Below are 16,595 nucleotides of genomic sequence, written 5' to 3'. Positions count from 1 at the left end.
ACCTACGTGGGGCAGTTGCCAGGTACTGACCATAGGCCGGTGGTTTTTCTCCGGGCACTCCGGCTTTCCTCCAACTCCAAAACCTGGCACATCCTTAAATGACCCTGGCTGTTAATAGGACGTTAAACAAAAACAAGCCAAAACAAACCATGTTGCCCGACTAACGAGCCACCACTAATCCAATTGCCCCACTTTCCAACCACCACTAATCCTGTTGTCCCACTATCCAGCCACCACTAATAAGGCCGCCCCCCTATTAAGTCACCACTAATCTGGTTGTCCCACTATCCAGTCACCACTAATCCTGTTGTCCCACTATCCAGTCACCACTAATCCTGTTGTCCCACTTTCCAGCCACCACTAATCCTGTTGCCCCACTATCCAGTCGTCACTAATCTGGTTGTCCCACTACCAAGCCACCACTAATCCTGTTGTCCCACTAACCAGCCACCACTAATCCTGTTGCCCAACTATCAAGCCACCACTAATCCTGTTGCCCCACTATCCAGTCACCACTAATCTGGTTGTCCCACTATCCAGACACCACTAATCCTGTTGTCCCACTATCCAGCCACCACTAATCCTGTTGCCCTTCTATCCAGACACCACTAATCTGGTTGTCCCACTATCCAGACACCACTAATCTGGTTGTCCCACTATCCAGCCACCACTAATCTGGTTGTCCCACTATCCAGCCACCACTAATCCTGTTGCCCCACTATCCAGTCACCACTAATCTGGTTGTCCCACTATCCAGCCACCACTAATCCTGTTGTCCCACTATCCAGCCACCACTAATCTGGTTGTCCCACTATCCAGACACCACTAATCCTGTTGTCCCACTATCAAGCCACCACTAATCTGGTTGTCCCACTATCAAGACACCACTTATCTGGTTGTCCCACTATCCAGTCACCACTAATCTGGTTGTCCCACTAACCAGCCACCACTAATCCTGTTGCCCTACTATCCAGACACCACTAATCTGGTTGTCCCACTATCCAGTCACCACTAATCCTGTTGTCCCACTATCCAGTCACCACTAATCTTGTTACCCCACTATCAAGCCACCACTAATCCTGTTGCCCCACTATCCAGACACCACTAATCCTGTTGCCCCACTATCCAGACACCACTAATCTGGTTGTCCCACTATCCAGCCACCACTAATCCTGTTGTCCCACTATCAAGCCACCATTAATCTGGTTGTCCTACTAACCAGACACCACTAATCTGGTTGTCCCACTATCCAGACACCACTAATCCTGTTGTCCCACTATCAAGCCACCACTAATCTGGTTGTAACGTGGGACAAGCGAGGTTGTCTCCAGTTGGGGAAAAGAAAACTCAATAACGGATATGTACAACAATAGTAAATTTATATACACAACACAACACAAAATACAACAAGATTACTACAAATGTTCATGTCACACTCTCACATCTTACACACACTTAACAATGTCTCTGCACATGTCTCCTATGCTCCAGAAAACACTAGGTGGAGATCAGCTGCATTTATATAGGACACCAGTCTGTTGGTCTGATGTTTACCCACGTGTTGCAATATCCTATACAAAAAAAATCACAGACTAAATAACACTTTGTCTGTCTGCACAGCCTCCTACACGTACGGCTGATATCATCGAATGAATGATGAATGTAGATATATTGTCAATCACTGACATATGAGAACCCGTCGTCAGATCTATCTGGGTCTCCATAATTCGGCAAATGGTGCCTTGTCCTCAACATAGGGCTTTTATTTACTGAAGTCCAGTATGGCAGCATCTGGTCCTGTAATATGACTCAGGCGGTTTTGACCATCTGGCTTCACCTCGAGCTCTCTCCAGTCCACATTATTGCTGTGGAAACATAAACACACTTGCTACACACAAATACACAACCACGCATATTGCTAATTTATATAATATTACACCTACTTTCAAAGTATACATTTCAAATATTATTTCTAAAATGTATCATGAATACCATAAATATGGCATGAATAATGAATACAATTATAGGAAATGTAATATTGACACCTTTTTACCCCGAAAAAGTGCTGGTCCATGTATCAACTTAATCATACAAAAACTAACCGTACGATCCCTATGGGCTTCCATACAATAAAATTTGACTAGCACTGAAGTTTTATAAAGTCATATTAAATACACAAATAACCTAAATACCTTCCAAATATCTAATATACATGTTTATATTTGGAAGTACGATTGAACAAATGTATATAAATAAATTACAAGTTACAAATCAGTGAACGATATGCATGATTGGACCGCACGTTGACATAATGCATGAACAACATTCCAAGGTAAAATAACTCCTATTTACACAAAATAAACGATGATTATCCAATATATATATAATTACTGATAAAACAATACTTACCACAGACTGTAAGGTTTCTGTGCCCGTATAATGTTAAAATATCTCAAATGCGTCGACACGGCCTGTTAGAACACTGTCATGGCTCCTGCTCGTGCGCGCTCACTCACCCTCTACGGAACATCCGTTACGCCATACAGATAGTAACAACACGTCACAATATATACAGACACATATGACAAATATACAAATACAAGCGATTGTGACAATATCCCCCTGCCTAAGAAAATGGTACATTTTACAATAACTCACATCGCGTAAATGACAGGTAGTTTCAATCCAGGTATGAAGTCTCCTAAGTACGACTCAAGTAGTCAGCTCCAACATTGTCGCTTCCTTTTATAGCACAGATTCTGAACCTGTATTGCTGGAGAATAAGAGCCCATCGCATTAATCTTCCATTGGCTGTTTTGGATCGCTGCAGGTACACCAGGGGTTGATGATCCGTTTCAAGAAGAAATTCTCTACCGTAGATGTACTGCTCAAATTTCTGAATCCCCCAAACAATAGCAAGGCATTCTTTCTCAACCACTGCATAATTCTGCTCTCTCTGTTGCAATTTCCGACTGGCATATGCTACCGGTAGTTTATTTCCATGTTCCTCTTGGAGTAAAACAGCTCCAATCCCCTGGTCAGAGGCATCTGTTCTCAGAATGAAGTCTTCATCCAGATCCGGAAGCTTCAAGATCGGTTGGGAGGTCAGAAGTTTCTTCAACGCATTGAACGATCTCTCCTGGCTGTCTCCCCAGATGACTTTGTGATTGCTTCCTTTCTTGGTAAGCTCTATAAGTGGTACCGCAACGGCGGAAAAATTTGGAACAAATCTCCGGTAGAATCCTGCCAAGCCGAGAAATGACCTCACTTGTTTCTTTGTTTCTGGACGCGGGGCTTCAAGAATTGCCTTTACTTTCTCTGGTTCTGGCAAGAGTCTCTGTTCTCCAACTATGTGTCCTAAACAAGGCAAACTCTTATGTGCGAGGAAACACTTCGTTGGTCGAGCTGTAAGTCCTGCATTCCTTAGTCGCAACAGCAATTCCTTGAGAGTGTCCAGATGTTCTGTCCAGGTCTTTGTATACATCAGAATATCGTCGATGAAGTTCTCAACGTTTGCTATGCCCATCAGCAGCTTCCTCATCAATCGGCTGAACGTTGCAGGTGCATTGACTAAACCAAAAGGCATGACCTTAAACTGGAATAGTCCTTGAGGAGTAGAAAAAGCAGTCATCTCCTTTGCTCTGTCCGTCATTGGCACTTGCCAATACCCCTTTGTAAGGTCAAGCTTCGAAAAATAGAAACATCCCGCAAGTCTGGCGAAAATTTCCTCGGTGTTGGGCATAGGTTCTGCATCGAAGACCGTTACCTTATTCAAGCTCCTGAAATCTATACAGAACCTATTACTACCATCCTTCTTCTTGACCATAACGACTGGTGCAGAATATGGTGATGTGGATGGTTCTATAACATCCATCTCAAGCATACTTTCCACTTCTTCCTTGATTATGCTCTTCGTGTGAAAAGGAAGTGGGTATGGCCTAACTCTCACAGGATCATCTGTCGTTGTGAAAATGTCATGACTTGCTAGGTTGGTTCTCCCAGGTTTATCCGTCAAAACATCCTTAAAGTTCGATAGAAGCGTATCCACATCATTCCTCTGTTCAGTGGTGAGATGCTCAGAAACATTGACATCTTCCATTCCTTCTTTCCCTGCTCGCACTGGAAATGATTCCAACTCTCGATGACATTCTGGTTCCAACTCATCCTCATGCACTACAGCTGCGGTTACACAGCATAAGACTCCTCCAATACTTCCCGCTCCTTCCACATCTTTCTCGAAGTACTTCTTCAGCATATTGACATGAAATGTCTTCTTCTTGCCTACCATGTCTACTTCATAGTCCATTGGACCCTTTTTCGCCGTCACACTGTATGGACCCCTCCACTGCATCAGCAGTTTGTTGGTTTTCGTTGGAAGTAGTATAAGTACTTTGTCGTCAACATCAAGCTGTCGATCCTTGGCCTTTCTGTTATAGTACTTCCGTTGGCTGATCTTCGCTGTTCTCAGCTGTTCTTTTGCCAGTTCACAGGTCTCATCTAATCTCTCACGAAGGTCCATCACATACTGATAAGTTGTTTTAACTTCGTCATCTGGTACTTCCTTCGTCCATAGTTCTTTCAAAATCATCATCGGACCTCTTATCGTTCTCCCATATAGCAGCTCAAACGGTGAGAACCCTAAACTCTCTTGGGGAACTTCCCTGTAGGCGAAAAGCAAGGCGTTCAAATACTTGTCCCAATCTTTTGGCCTCTCGGAACACATACGACGTAACATCTGTTTGAGTGTTCCGTTGAATCTTTCTACGAGCCCGTTGCACATGGGATGATATGGGGTCGTAGTCAGGCGACGAATGGACAAAAGACGGCTGACCTCCCTCATCATCTGGGAAGTGAATTGCGCCCCTTGATCGGTTAGCATCTCCGATGGTACACCAACTCTGCTAAAGATGTCGACCAAGGCTTCTGCCACTCTCTCCGTTTCTATCCCTCTGAGAGCTACCGCTTCTGGATAACGTGTTGCGTAGTCCACAACGGTGAGGATGTAGCGATTCCCTCTGTCTGTTGCGGGTTGCAACGGTCCAACCAAGTCTACAGCTATCCTCTTAAATGGGGTATCGATCAAAGGCATCGAACCTAACGGCGCTTTGGTAATCCTCCCTTTTGGTACCGTTCTCTGGCACACATCACATGACCTGCAGTAACGAACGACATCCGATTGCAATCCCGGCCAAAAGAACTCTGTCAAGACACGGCTAGTTGTCCGCTTCGCTCCTTGATGTCCTGCCATGATCGAATCATGCGCTAGTTTTAGTACAGCCTGACGGAACTTGCGAGGTACCACCAACTGACGAAATGTCTTGCCATTTGACACCTTAGGGCTGTGGAATTTCCTGTACAGTAGACCTTTGTGATAGTACACCTCTGACTTACCACCGTCGTTCCTTTCTACGATATTCCCATCATCAGCTAGCTTCCTAACTTTGCTCAGCGACTCATCATCCTGTTGCTCTTTCTTCAAGTCATCCACGTCCCCTACGTCTAACACATGAGACACCTTCAACGGTTTATAACTTTGCTGTCTTCGATGACATTGTGCCCTCGTCTCCACAGCTAGCATAGTCTCCTGGGTCCGTTTCCAGCTTCCATCTGGCTGATCAGGTGGTCTGGCCCCATCCACATTGCCAATTATCAAATCGTAGAGAGGAGTGTCAAGTACCCAAGCATTCACTGCTCCCGTAAGATATGGCGTATCAACTTCCACTTCAGCGATCGGAACTTGTATCCGGGATCCATCTGCTAAAGAACATAGCTGGTTCTTTTCCGTCATTTGCGTAGAATCCACCAAACTCCTTCTCACAACCACCCCACTACAACCACTATCTCGCAAGACAGTCACGAAGTGTTCTCCAATACATCCTCTTACTACCGGCATACTCGTAGCTACAGATAAATCAGCGCTGCAAGACTTACTCAGCTCCGGAGTGTTTGTATCAACAGCACACGACGAGCTATCCATAGGTTTCCATCCTTGGTTTTTGCGCTTTCCTCTTCCTTTCCCAGTTACAGAAACCTGTCCCTTACTTACCACGGCCTTGGACTCTGTTGTCTGTATGTTGCCTTTCGTCTCAACAGTTCTTGTCATTCCAGCTACCCGGTTTCCAGACTTCTTGTTTGGGCATTCAAAAGATTTGTGTCCTGGTTGGAGGCACTTAAAACATACTGGACCTTTCGCAAAAGAGTTTCCTTTCTTATCATTGGTCTTGATGTCCAAAGGGTTAGCGTTGTGTTGCTTGTCACCAGGTCTCGCCGGTCGTGCCATCATCACATTTGTCTTGGTTCCTCTTGCCTCGGCAAACTGATCCGCAAATCTCGCCATCTCTTGCATAGACTTTGGAACACGCTCCCTGAGAAATAATGCGAGATCCTTTCCACAGCAGTGCAGGAACTGATCCCTCACCATTAAATCCTTCAGATCATCATATGTCTTCGGTGTGTTCGTCATCTCAACCCATTTCTGCAAATATCCGTCTAACCTTATCGCAAATTGACAAAAGGTTTCGCCAGGCTCTGGTCTCTCTGATCTGAAGCTTTTCCGAAATCCCTCTTCAGTTTTCTCAAACCTCCTTAAGAGTGCTTTCTTCAGAGTATCAAAATTCAAAGAATCCTCAACTGACAGGCGAGTAAAAACGTCTAAAGCTCTTCCCTTCAGTAAAGCTCCTAGATTAGCTCCCCATTGCTCTTGCAGCCATCGTTGCGCTGATGCGTACCGAACAAATCGTTCTATGTAGGCGTCGATATTGTCCTTACCTTCCTCAAAGGATGGAAGCTTAGGTCCCCTAGCACCTCTAAACTCATGTTGGTGTTGAACGTAATCTGTCACATTGGTACCTTCTGCAGAACCCGCCTGAAGCAACTCCATTTTCCTTCTGTGTTCCCTTTCGGCACGTGCTTCCTCTCGGTCGTCTCGTTCCTTTGCTAACTTATCCAGTTCAATGGCAGTTCCTATTCTAATTTTCTCTAATTGCATTGTCTCTTCTGCCTCAGCTTTCTTCCTTTCTCTTTCTGCTTCTCGTTCATCTCTTTCTCGGGCTTGTTCTGACTTCACAAAACTCTGAAGCTCTGTATCTTTATAACCCAAATCCTTTCCAATCCCCGTCAACTCCTTAATAGACGTCATGGTGATGAACAAACAGGGGGAAACAATCAAAGAAGAATGACAAAATAAGACTACACACACAAACAGCACAGGGTAATACTTACCACACAGGCTCCGCTTTGTCCTTTGGAACTCCCGAGTTCTCGTACTTACCTGTATCATGTAGAACCGTCCAGATAAGTAACAACGGTAAATAATACTTACAACCCAAAGACAAATTCCTGTACCAAGAAATATCCCTAGGAATGTTTTTCTTACATTACCATCAAGCGTTATAGGTATTCTAATCCCTACAGAGACAAACGTGGCTTATCCCACCGCTGCCACCAATTTTGTAACGTGGGACAAGCGAGGTTGTCTCCAGTTGGGGAAAAGAAAACTCAATAACGGATATGTACAACAATAGTAAATTTATATACACAACACAACACAAAATACAACAAGATTACTACAAATGTTCATGTCACACTCTCACATCTTACACACACTTAACAATGTCTCTGCACATGTCTCCTATGCTCCAGAAAACACTAGGTGGAGATCAGCTGCATTTATATAGGACACCAGTCTGTTGGTCTGATGTTTACCCACGTGTTGCAATATCCTATACAAAAAAAATCACAGACTAAATAACACTTTGTCTGTCTGCACAGCCTCCTACACGTACGGCTGATATCATCGAATGAATGATGAATGTAGATATATTGTCAATCACTGACATATGAGAACCCGTCGTCAGATCTATCTGGGTCTCCATAATTCGGCAAATGGTGCCTTGTCCTCAACATAGGGCTTTTATTTACTGAAGTCCAGTATGGCAGCATCTGGTCCTGTAATATGACTCAGGCGGTTTTGACCATCTGGCTTCACCTCGAGCTCTCTCCAGTCCACATTATTGCTGTGGAAACATAAACACACTTGCTACACACAAATACACAACCACGCATATTGCTAATTTATATAATATTACACCTACTTTCAAAGTATACATTTCAAATATTATTTCTAAAATGTATCATGAATACCATAAATATGGCATGAATAATGAATACAATTATAGGAAATGTAATAATATTGACACCTTTTTACCCCGAAAAAGTGCTGGTCCATGTATCAACTTAATCATACAAAAACTAACCGTACGATCCCTATGGGCTTCCATACAATAAAATTTGACTAGCACTGAAGTTTTATAAAGTCATATTAAATACACAAATAACCTAAATACCTTCCAAATATCTAATATACATGTTTATATTTGGAAGTACGATTGAACAAATGTATATAAATAAATTACAAGTTACAAATCAGTGAACGATATGCATGATTGGACCGCACGTTGACATAATGCATGAACAACATTCCAAGGTAAAATAACCCCTATTTACACAAAATAAACGATGATTATCCAATATATATATAATTACTAACTGATAAAACAATACTTACCACAGACTGTAAGGTTTCTGTGCCCGTATAATGTTAAAATATCTCAAATGCGTCGACACGGCCTGTTAGAACACTGTCATGGCTCCTGCTCGTGCGCGCTCACTCACCCTCTACGGAACATCCGTTACGCCATACAGATAGTAACAACACGTCACAATATATACAGACACATATGACAAATATACAAATACAAGCGATTGTGACACTGGTTGTCCCACTATCAAGACACCACTTATCTGGTTGTCCCACTATCCAGTCACCACTAATCCTGTTGTCCCACTATCCAGCCACCACTAATCCTGTTGCCCTACTATCCAGACACCACTAATCTGGTTGTCCCACTATCCAGACACCACTAATCTGGTTGTCCCACTACCAAGTCACCACTAATCTGGTTGTCCCACTAACCAGCCACCACTAATCCTGTTGCCCTACTATCCAGACACCACTAATCTGGTTGTCCCACTATCCAGACACCACTAATCCTGTTGTCCCACTTTCCAGCCACCACTAATCTTGTTACCCCACTATCAAGCCACCACTAATCCTGTTGCCCCACTATCCAGACACCACTAATCCTGTTGCCCCACTATCCAGACACCACTAATCTGGTTGTCCCACTATCCAGCCACCACTAATCTGGTTGTCCCACTATCCAGACACCACTAATCTGGTTGTCCCAATATCCAGACAGCACTAATCTGGTTGTCCCACTATCCAGCCACCACTAATCCTGTTGCCCCACTATCCAGACACCACTAATCTGGTTGTCCCACTATCCAGTCACCACTAATCCTGTTGCCCCACTATCCAGACACCACTAATCCTGTTGCCCCACTATCCAGTCACCACTAATCTGGTTGTCCCACTATCCAGACACCACTAATCTGGTTGTCCCACTATCCAGCCACCACTAATCCTGTTGCCCCACTATCCAGACACCACTAATCTGGTTGTCCCACTATCCAGACACCACTAATCTGGTTGTCCCACTATCCAGCCACCACTAATCTGGTTGTCCCACTATCCAGCCACCACTAGTTTGATTGTCCCACTATCCAGCCACCACTCATCTTGTTACCCCACTATCCAGACACCACTAATCTGGTTGCCCAACTGGTATAATAGTTACTTATGATCAGTCTTGAGTTTGATTACAGAGATTGAGCTGTATTTTATTGTAAAGCTTCCAAGTCTTTGATAATTACATGTAATACGCTGTGTTCATTATTTTGATATTTTTTGTAGAATGGCTGATGACCTTAATCACTTGTTGACTGTGAGCAGTGAGGAGCCTCAACCTTTCATCTTTGTCGGGGCGGAATTGGGGGCACTGGTCGCACAGTTCTACTCACAAATGTTTGATAAGTAAGTAAATCTCTGTAAAGAGCCCCAACCTGAAGGGCCCAAAAGGGAGGCAAATCTTCTCAGTAACAATAGGGAAATCTTCCCACTAACACTACTGGTAGGAGTTTTAGCAACCTAATGTTTCTAAAGTTATTTAATTTTCATGGTGATTTGAAGGCTTTTAAATTGAAGATATATCTATTGTTTTACTTGATAGTACTGATCCAATGAACTTTACTGGGATTTTGAGTTATGAAATTTTGGTCACATTTCATTAATGTTACCTGCTGTTTTGCATGTTGTACACGCATGTAAGGTGGTGTGAGGTGATATGAGGTTGTGTGAGGTTGTGTAAGGTGGTGAGAGGTTGTGTGTGGTTGTGTGAGGTTGTTTGAGGTGGTGCAAGGTTGTGTAAGGTGGTGAGAGGTTGTGTGAGGTTGTGTGAGGTGGTGTGAGGTGGTGTGAGGTTGTGTGAGGTGGTGTGAGGTTGTGGGAGGTTGTGTGAGGTGGTGTGAGGTGTTGTGAGTAGGTGTGAGGTGTGAGGTTGTGTGAGGTTGTGTGAGGTGGTGTGAGGTTGTGTGAGGTTGTGTGAGGTGGTGTGAGGTTGTGTGAGGTGTTGTGAGTTTGTATGAGGTGGTGTGAGGTGGTGCAAGGTTTTGTGAGGTTGTATAAGGTAGTGGGAGGTAGTGTGAGGTGTTGTGAGGTGGTGGGAGGTGGTGGGAGATTGTTTGAGGTAGTGGGGGGGTTGTGTGAGGTTGTGTGAGGTGGTGTGAGGTGTCGTGAGGTGGTGGGAGGTGGTGTGAGGCTGTAAGGTGTTGTGAGGTTGTGCGAGGTTGTGTGAGGTTGTGTGAGGTGCGAGGTTGCTTGAGGTAGTAGGAGGTTGTGTGAGGTGGTGTGAGGTTGTTGGAGGTTGTGTGAGGTGTGAGGTTGTTTGAGGTGGTGGGAGGTTGTGTGAGGTTGTGGGAGGTTGTATGAGGTGGTGCAAGGTTGTGTGAGGTGGTGTGAGGTGTTGTGAGGTGGTGTGAGGTTGTAAGGTTGTTTTAGGTTGTATGAGGTTTTGTGAGTTTGTATGAGGTGGTGTGAGGTTGTGTGAGGAGGTGTGAGGTGGTGTGAGGTTGTGTAAGGTGGTTGGAGGTTGTTTGAGGTAGTGGGAGGTTGTATGAGGTGGTGCAAGGTTGTGTGAGGTGTTGTGAGGTGTTGTGATGTGGAGTGAGGTGTGAGGTTGTGTGAGGTGGTGTGAGGTGGAGTGAGGTGTGAGGTTGTGTGAGGTGTTGTGAGGTAGTGGAAGGTGATGGGAGGTGTTGTAAGGCTGTAAGGTGTTGTGAGGTTGTGCGAGGTTGTGTGAGGTTGTGTGAGGTGTTGTGAGGTTGTGTGAGGTGGTGTGAAGTGGTGTGATGTGTGAGGTTATGTGAGGTTGTGTGAGGTGGTGTGAGGTGTTGTGAGGTGTTGTGAGGTTGTTTGAGGTGGTGCAAGGTTGTGTGAGGTTGTGTGAGGTGGTGAGAGGTGGTGTGAGGTTGTAAGGTTGTGTGAGGTGGTGTGAGGTTGTGTGAGGTGGTGTGAGGTGGTGTGAGGTTGTGAGGTTGTTGGGGTTTTGTGCTGTCGGTGTCGGTTCGTGTGCGGTCTGTGTGCGGTGGTGTCTCGGTTTGCGGTGGTGTGCGGCGTGTGCGCGTGGTGTGAGGTTGTTTTGCGTGGTGTGAGGTTGTTTGCTTGTGCGGTGGTGGTGCGGATGGTGTCGTTTGTGTGCGGTTTTTGTGCGGTTTGGTGTGCTTCTGTGTGAGGTGTGTGCTGTTGTTTGCGGTGGTTGTAGCCGGTGGGTGTAGCTGTGTGTGCGTTGTGTGGGTGTGTGCGTGGTGTGCTGTGGTGTCGTGTGTGCCGTGGGTGGAGGTGGTGCAAGGTTGTGTGATGTGGTGTGAGGTGATGTGAGGTGGTGTGAGGTTGTGTGAGGAGGTGTGATGTGGTGCAAGGTTGTGTGAGGTGGTGTGAGGTGGTGTGAGGTGGTCTGAGGTGGTGTGAGGTTGTGTGAGGTTTTGTGAGGTTGTGTGAGGAGGTGTGAGGTGGTGTGATGTGGTGTGAGGTTGTGTGAGGCTTGATTTGCAGAGCTGGGTGTGCATGTTGTGTGCGTTGTGTGCGGATGGTGTGACCGGTGGTTGGCATGTGGGTTGCAGGTTGTGTGTGAGGTGTGTGGCAGGTGTGCAAGGTTGGTGCAGTGGTGTGAGGTCGATGTTAGGTGGTGTGAGGTCTTTGTGAGGCGGTGTATGTGGTGCAAGGTTTTGTGAGTGGTGTGAGTGTTTGAGGTGGTGTGAGTGTGAGGTTGTGTGCGGTCGTTGAAGAGTGGTGTGCTGCTTGTGGCGGGTTTCTTGGCGGTTGTGTGCGGTGTGACCGGGTGTTGCGGGTGTGGGAGGTTGTTGTGCATGTTTGGGAGGTTTGTATGAGGTGGTGCAAGGTTATGTGTGAGGTGGTAGTGAGACGTGTTGTCTGAGGTGGTGTTCGGTTGATAGGTTTGTTTTAGGTTGTATTAGGTTTTGTGAGTTTGTCTGAGGTTGTGTGGATGTTGTGTGAGTAGGTTGAGTTGTGTGAGGTTGTGTAGGTTTTTTAGGTGTTTGAGGTAGGGGATGTTGTCTGAGTGGTGCAGGTTGTGTGAGTGTTTTTGAGGTTGTTGGGATGTTGAGTGCGGTATGAGGTTGTGGGTGAGGTGGTGTGCGTAGGAGTGAGGTGTGCGGTTTTTGAGTTGTATGGCGGTAGTGGACAGGTGCTGGGGTGTGTACGTCTGTCAGGTGTTGTGCGCGGTTTGTGAGGTTTTGTGTGCAGGTGGTGTGCGGTTTGTGTGAGGTGTGTGACCAGTGGTGTGCACTGTTTGCGTGCTGTGCACGTGTGTGAGGTGGTGTGAGGTGTTGTGAGGTGTTGTGAGGTTGTTTGAGGTGGTGCAAGGTTGTGTGAGGTTGTGTGAGGTGGTGTGAGGTTGTAAGGTTGTGTGAGGTGGTGTGAGGTTGTGTGAGGTGGTGTGAGGTGGTGTGAGGTTGTGAGGTTGTTGGAGGTTGTGTGAGGTGGTGTGAGGTTGTGTGAGGTGGTGTGGCGGTGATCTGTGCGGTTTGAGGTGGTGTGCGGCGGTGTGCGTTGGTGTGCGTTGTTGTTTGCAGGTGGTGTTAGGTTGTTTGCGGTGTTCGGTGGTGTGGCGTGGTGTTCGGTTGTGTGCGGTTTATGTGGTTGTAGTGGAGGTGGTGTGAGTGGTGTGACTGTGGTGTGGGTGGTGACTGCTTGTGGAGGTGGTGCCCAGGTTTGTGTGATGTGAGTTTGAGGTGTGTGCTGTGGTGTGAGGTCGTGTGAGGAGGTGTGATGTGGTGCAAGGTTGTGTGGTGGTGTGAGGTGGTGTGAGGTTTTGTGAGGTTGTGTGAGGTGGTGTGAGGTGGTGTGATGTGGTGTGAGGTTGTGTGAGGTGGTGTGAGGTGGTGCAAGGTTGTGTGAGGTGGTGTGAGGTGATGTGAGGTGGTGTGAGGTTGTGTGAGGAGGTGTGATGTGGTGCAAGGTTGTGTGAGGTGGTGTGAGGTGGTGTGAGGTGTGAGGTTGTGTGAGGTAGTGGAAGGTGGTGTGAGGTTGTGGGAGGTTGTCGGAGGTGGTGTGAGGTGTGAGGTTGTTTGAGGTGGTGGGAGGTGGTGTGAGTTTAGTGAAGTGAATGAGAGGTTTTGTGCGGTTGTGTTACGGTTGTGGTGGATGTTGTGGTTGTGTGAGGTGATGTGTGGTTGTGTGAGGTGATATGTGGTTGTGTGAGGTGATGTGCGGTTTTTGAGTTCTAGTTTTTTTTAGTATGCTGGGTGTGCGGTTGTTTGCGGTGGTGTGACCGGTCTTGGGCGGTGTTGTGCGAGTTCGGTTGCGGCGTTGCGAGTGGTGTGCGGGGTGTGCGGTGGTGCAAGAGTTGTGTGCGGATGAGTGTGCGGTGAGTGTGCGGTTTGTGTGAGATGTTGTGAGGTTGTTTGCGGTTTTTTGTGACGGTTGGTGTGGCGGTGTGCGGTTGTTTGCGTGTGCGCCTGGTGCGGTTGTGTGCGGTGTTGTGCCGGTTGTTTTGCGGTGCTGCGGCTTGTGTCGCGGTGTGCCAGGTTGTTCGGTGGTTTGCGGTTTTTTGCGGTTGTGTGCGGTGTGTGCGTGGGTTTTTGCCGTTGTAGTCGCGGTGGTGTGCGGTTCGTTTGCGGTGGTGTGCGGTTTGTGTGCGGTTTGTTTGGCGGTGGTGGTGCCTGTTTGTGCCCGTGTTGTAGGTGCTTGTGCTGGGTGTGAGGTTGTGTGAGGTGGTGTGAGGTTGTTTGAGGTGGTGTGAGCTTTCGTGAGGTGGTGTGAGGTGGTGTGAGGTTGTGTGAGGTGGTGTGAGGTGGTGTGAGGTTGTGTGAGGTTGGTGTGAGGTTGTTTGAGGTGGTGTGAGGTGTTGTGTGGTTCAAGGGATCAAGGTTGAATGAGGTGGTGCAAGGTTGTGTGAGGTTGTGTGAGGTGTTGTGAGGTGTTGTGAGGTGTACGGTTGTGTGCATGGTTGGTTGCACTGTGTTGTGACGGTTGTGTGAGGTTTGTGTTACGGTAGTGATGACGGTGTGTTCGGTCCTCGTGCGGTGGTGTGAGGTTGTTGCGGTGGTGGGCAGGGTGTGCTGCTTGAGGTTTTGTGTGCGGTTTTGTGGGAGTGCTGGTGTTTGTGCGGTTAGTTGCCCGGTTTGTGTGCCGGTGCTTGTAGGTTGTGTGCGTTGCTGTGCGGTGTTGTGCTCTTGTCTGCGGTGGTCGGTGCGAGTTGTGTGTCGAGTGATAGTGCCGGTGCTGGGCCGGTGTTGTGCGTTGTGTGGGGAGGTGTAGGTGAGTGTGCGTGTGTGGAGGTGGTGCCGGTTGATGTGCGGTGGTTGGCGTTGGTGTGCGGTTTGTGTGCGCTGTTTTGTGCGGTGTGTGCGGTTGTTCGGTTTGTGCGTTGTCGTGGGTGTGGCCGGTTGTTTGCGGTGTGCGATGTAGCGGTTGTGTGCGGTGTTTGTGCACTGTTGTTCTTCGGTGTGAGGTTGTGTGCGTTGGTGCTGGTGTTGCGGTGGTGTGCGGTTGTTTGCGGATGGTGTGGGGTGTGATGCGGTGGTGTGCGGTGTTCGTGCCGATGCGATCAGGTGTGTGGCGGTTGTGTTGCGGTGGTGTTCGTTGTGGGGCTGTTTGCGGGGTTTGCCGCTGTCTGTGCCGTGATGTAAGTGTTGTGAGTTGGTGTGCGGTTGTGTGCAGGTTTTGTAGTGCCGTGTTTGAGGTGGTGTGCGCTTTCGTGAGTCCGTTCGCGGTGGTGTTCAGGTTTTGTGGTGAGGTGGTGTGAGGTGGTGTGAGGTTGTGTGAGGTTGTGTGAGGTTGTTTGAGGTGGTGTGAGGTGTTGTGTGGTTCAAGGGATCAAGGTTGAATGAGGTGGTGCAAGGTTGTGTGAGGTTGTGTGAGGTGTTGTGAGGTGGTGTGAGGTTGTAAGGTTGTGTGAGGGTTGGTGTTGCGGTTGTTGTGCCGGTTGTGTCGGTTGTGTTAGGTTGTGTGAGGGTGGGCTTACTGTGGTGTGCGCTTTGTGTGATGTGGTGTGAGTGGTGCAAGGTTGTGGTTCTGTGGTGTCGGTGATGTGCGGTGGTGTGAGGTTGTGGGTGAGGATGTGTGCTGTTGGTGGCCCGTTGTGTGCGGTGGTGTGCGGTGGTGGGCGGTGGTCTGAGTTTGTGTGAGGTTGTGTGCGGTTTTGTTAAGGTTGTGTTCGGACGGTGTGAGGCCGGTTGTGCGGTGGTTTGCGTTTGGGTGCGGTGTTGTGGCAACTGGTGTGGGGTGGTGTGCTGTGGAGTGTGCAGGGATTGTGTGCGTGAGTGTTTCGGTGGTGCCAGGTTGTGTGATGTGTGTGCGTTGCTGGTCGGTGGTGTGAGTGTGTGAGGCGGTGGATGATTGTGTCAAAGGTTGTGTGAGGTGGTGTGAGGTGGTGTGAGGTGTGAGGTTGTGTGAGGTAGTGGAAGGTGGTGTGAGGGTTGTGGGAGGTTGTCGGACGTTGTGCGAGGTGGTGTGAGGTGTGAGGTTGTATGAGGTGGTGTGAAGTGGTGTGAGGTAGTGGAAGGTGATGAGAGGTGTTGTGAGGTTGTGTGAGGTTGTGTGAGGTGATGTGTGGTTGTGTGAGGTGATGTGTGGTTGTGTGAGGTGATGTGTGGTTGTGTGAGGTGATGTGAGGTGTTGTGAGTTTGTATGAGGTGGTGTGAGGTTGTGTGAGGTGTGTCGGTGCCCTGGGAGGTGTTGTCGTTGTGTGCGGAGTGTGAGGTTGTGTGAGGTTTGTGAGGTGTGTTGAGGTGGTGCACGTTTGTGTGAGGTGATTGTTGAGGTGTGTGGCGGTTGGTGTGCGCTGTTGTAGGTGGTGTCGGTTGTTTGCGGATTTTTGGTGATGTTGTGTGCGGTGTGACCGGTTGATTTGCGGTGTGAGTGTGAGGTATAGTGTGCGGTTTAGTGCGGTTGTTTTGCCGGTGTGCGGGTTGTGTGCCGTGTGCGGTTGTGTGCGGTGGTGTGCGGTTGTTTCTGAGGTGGTGTGCGGTTGTGTAGCGGTGTGGTGCCGGGCGTCCGTGGTGTGCGGTTGTTTTGCGGTGGAGTCGCGGTTGTGTGAGGAGGTTGTTTCGAGGTGGTATGTGCGGCTGTGTGAAGTGCCACGTTCAGGTGTGTGAGTTGGTGTGAGGTTGTGTGA

The 16,595-nt window shown here is 47.8% G+C and overlaps 1 protein-coding gene and 2 long non-coding RNA genes across 3 annotated transcripts in view; 1 reads left to right on the top strand and 2 right to left on the bottom strand.

Moving 5' to 3' along the window:
• LOC117334523 overlaps positions 1–16,595 on the top strand; it is a 41,007-nt gene that overhangs the window by 12,783 nt on the left and 11,629 nt on the right. Inside the window, exon 7 of the mRNA XM_033894201.1 lies at positions 9,815–9,934. Coding sequence (XP_033750092.1) covers positions 9,815–9,934 — 120 coding nt within the window. The remainder of the gene's footprint in view (positions 1–9,814; positions 9,935–16,595) is intronic.
• On the bottom strand, positions 1,361–2,631 carry LOC117334524. The gene is made up of 2 exons (XR_004534187.1): positions 2,410–2,631; positions 1,361–1,865 (listed from the first exon to the last, which is right to left on the bottom strand). It is a non-coding gene; the product is annotated as an uncharacterized LOC117334524 (long non-coding RNA).
• On the bottom strand, positions 7,511–8,762 carry LOC117334525. The gene is made up of 2 exons (XR_004534188.1): positions 8,567–8,762; positions 7,511–8,015 (listed from the first exon to the last, which is right to left on the bottom strand). It is a non-coding gene; the product is annotated as an uncharacterized LOC117334525 (long non-coding RNA).

This window comes from Pecten maximus, chromosome 9 (genome assembly GCF_902652985.1).
Source record: "Pecten maximus chromosome 9, xPecMax1.1, whole genome shotgun sequence".
Classification (NCBI taxonomy): Eukaryota; Metazoa; Mollusca; class Bivalvia; order Pectinida; family Pectinidae; genus Pecten; species Pecten maximus.
The sequence above is the reverse complement of the archived record's forward strand: the minus strand, read 5'-3'. Positions and strand labels throughout refer to the sequence as shown.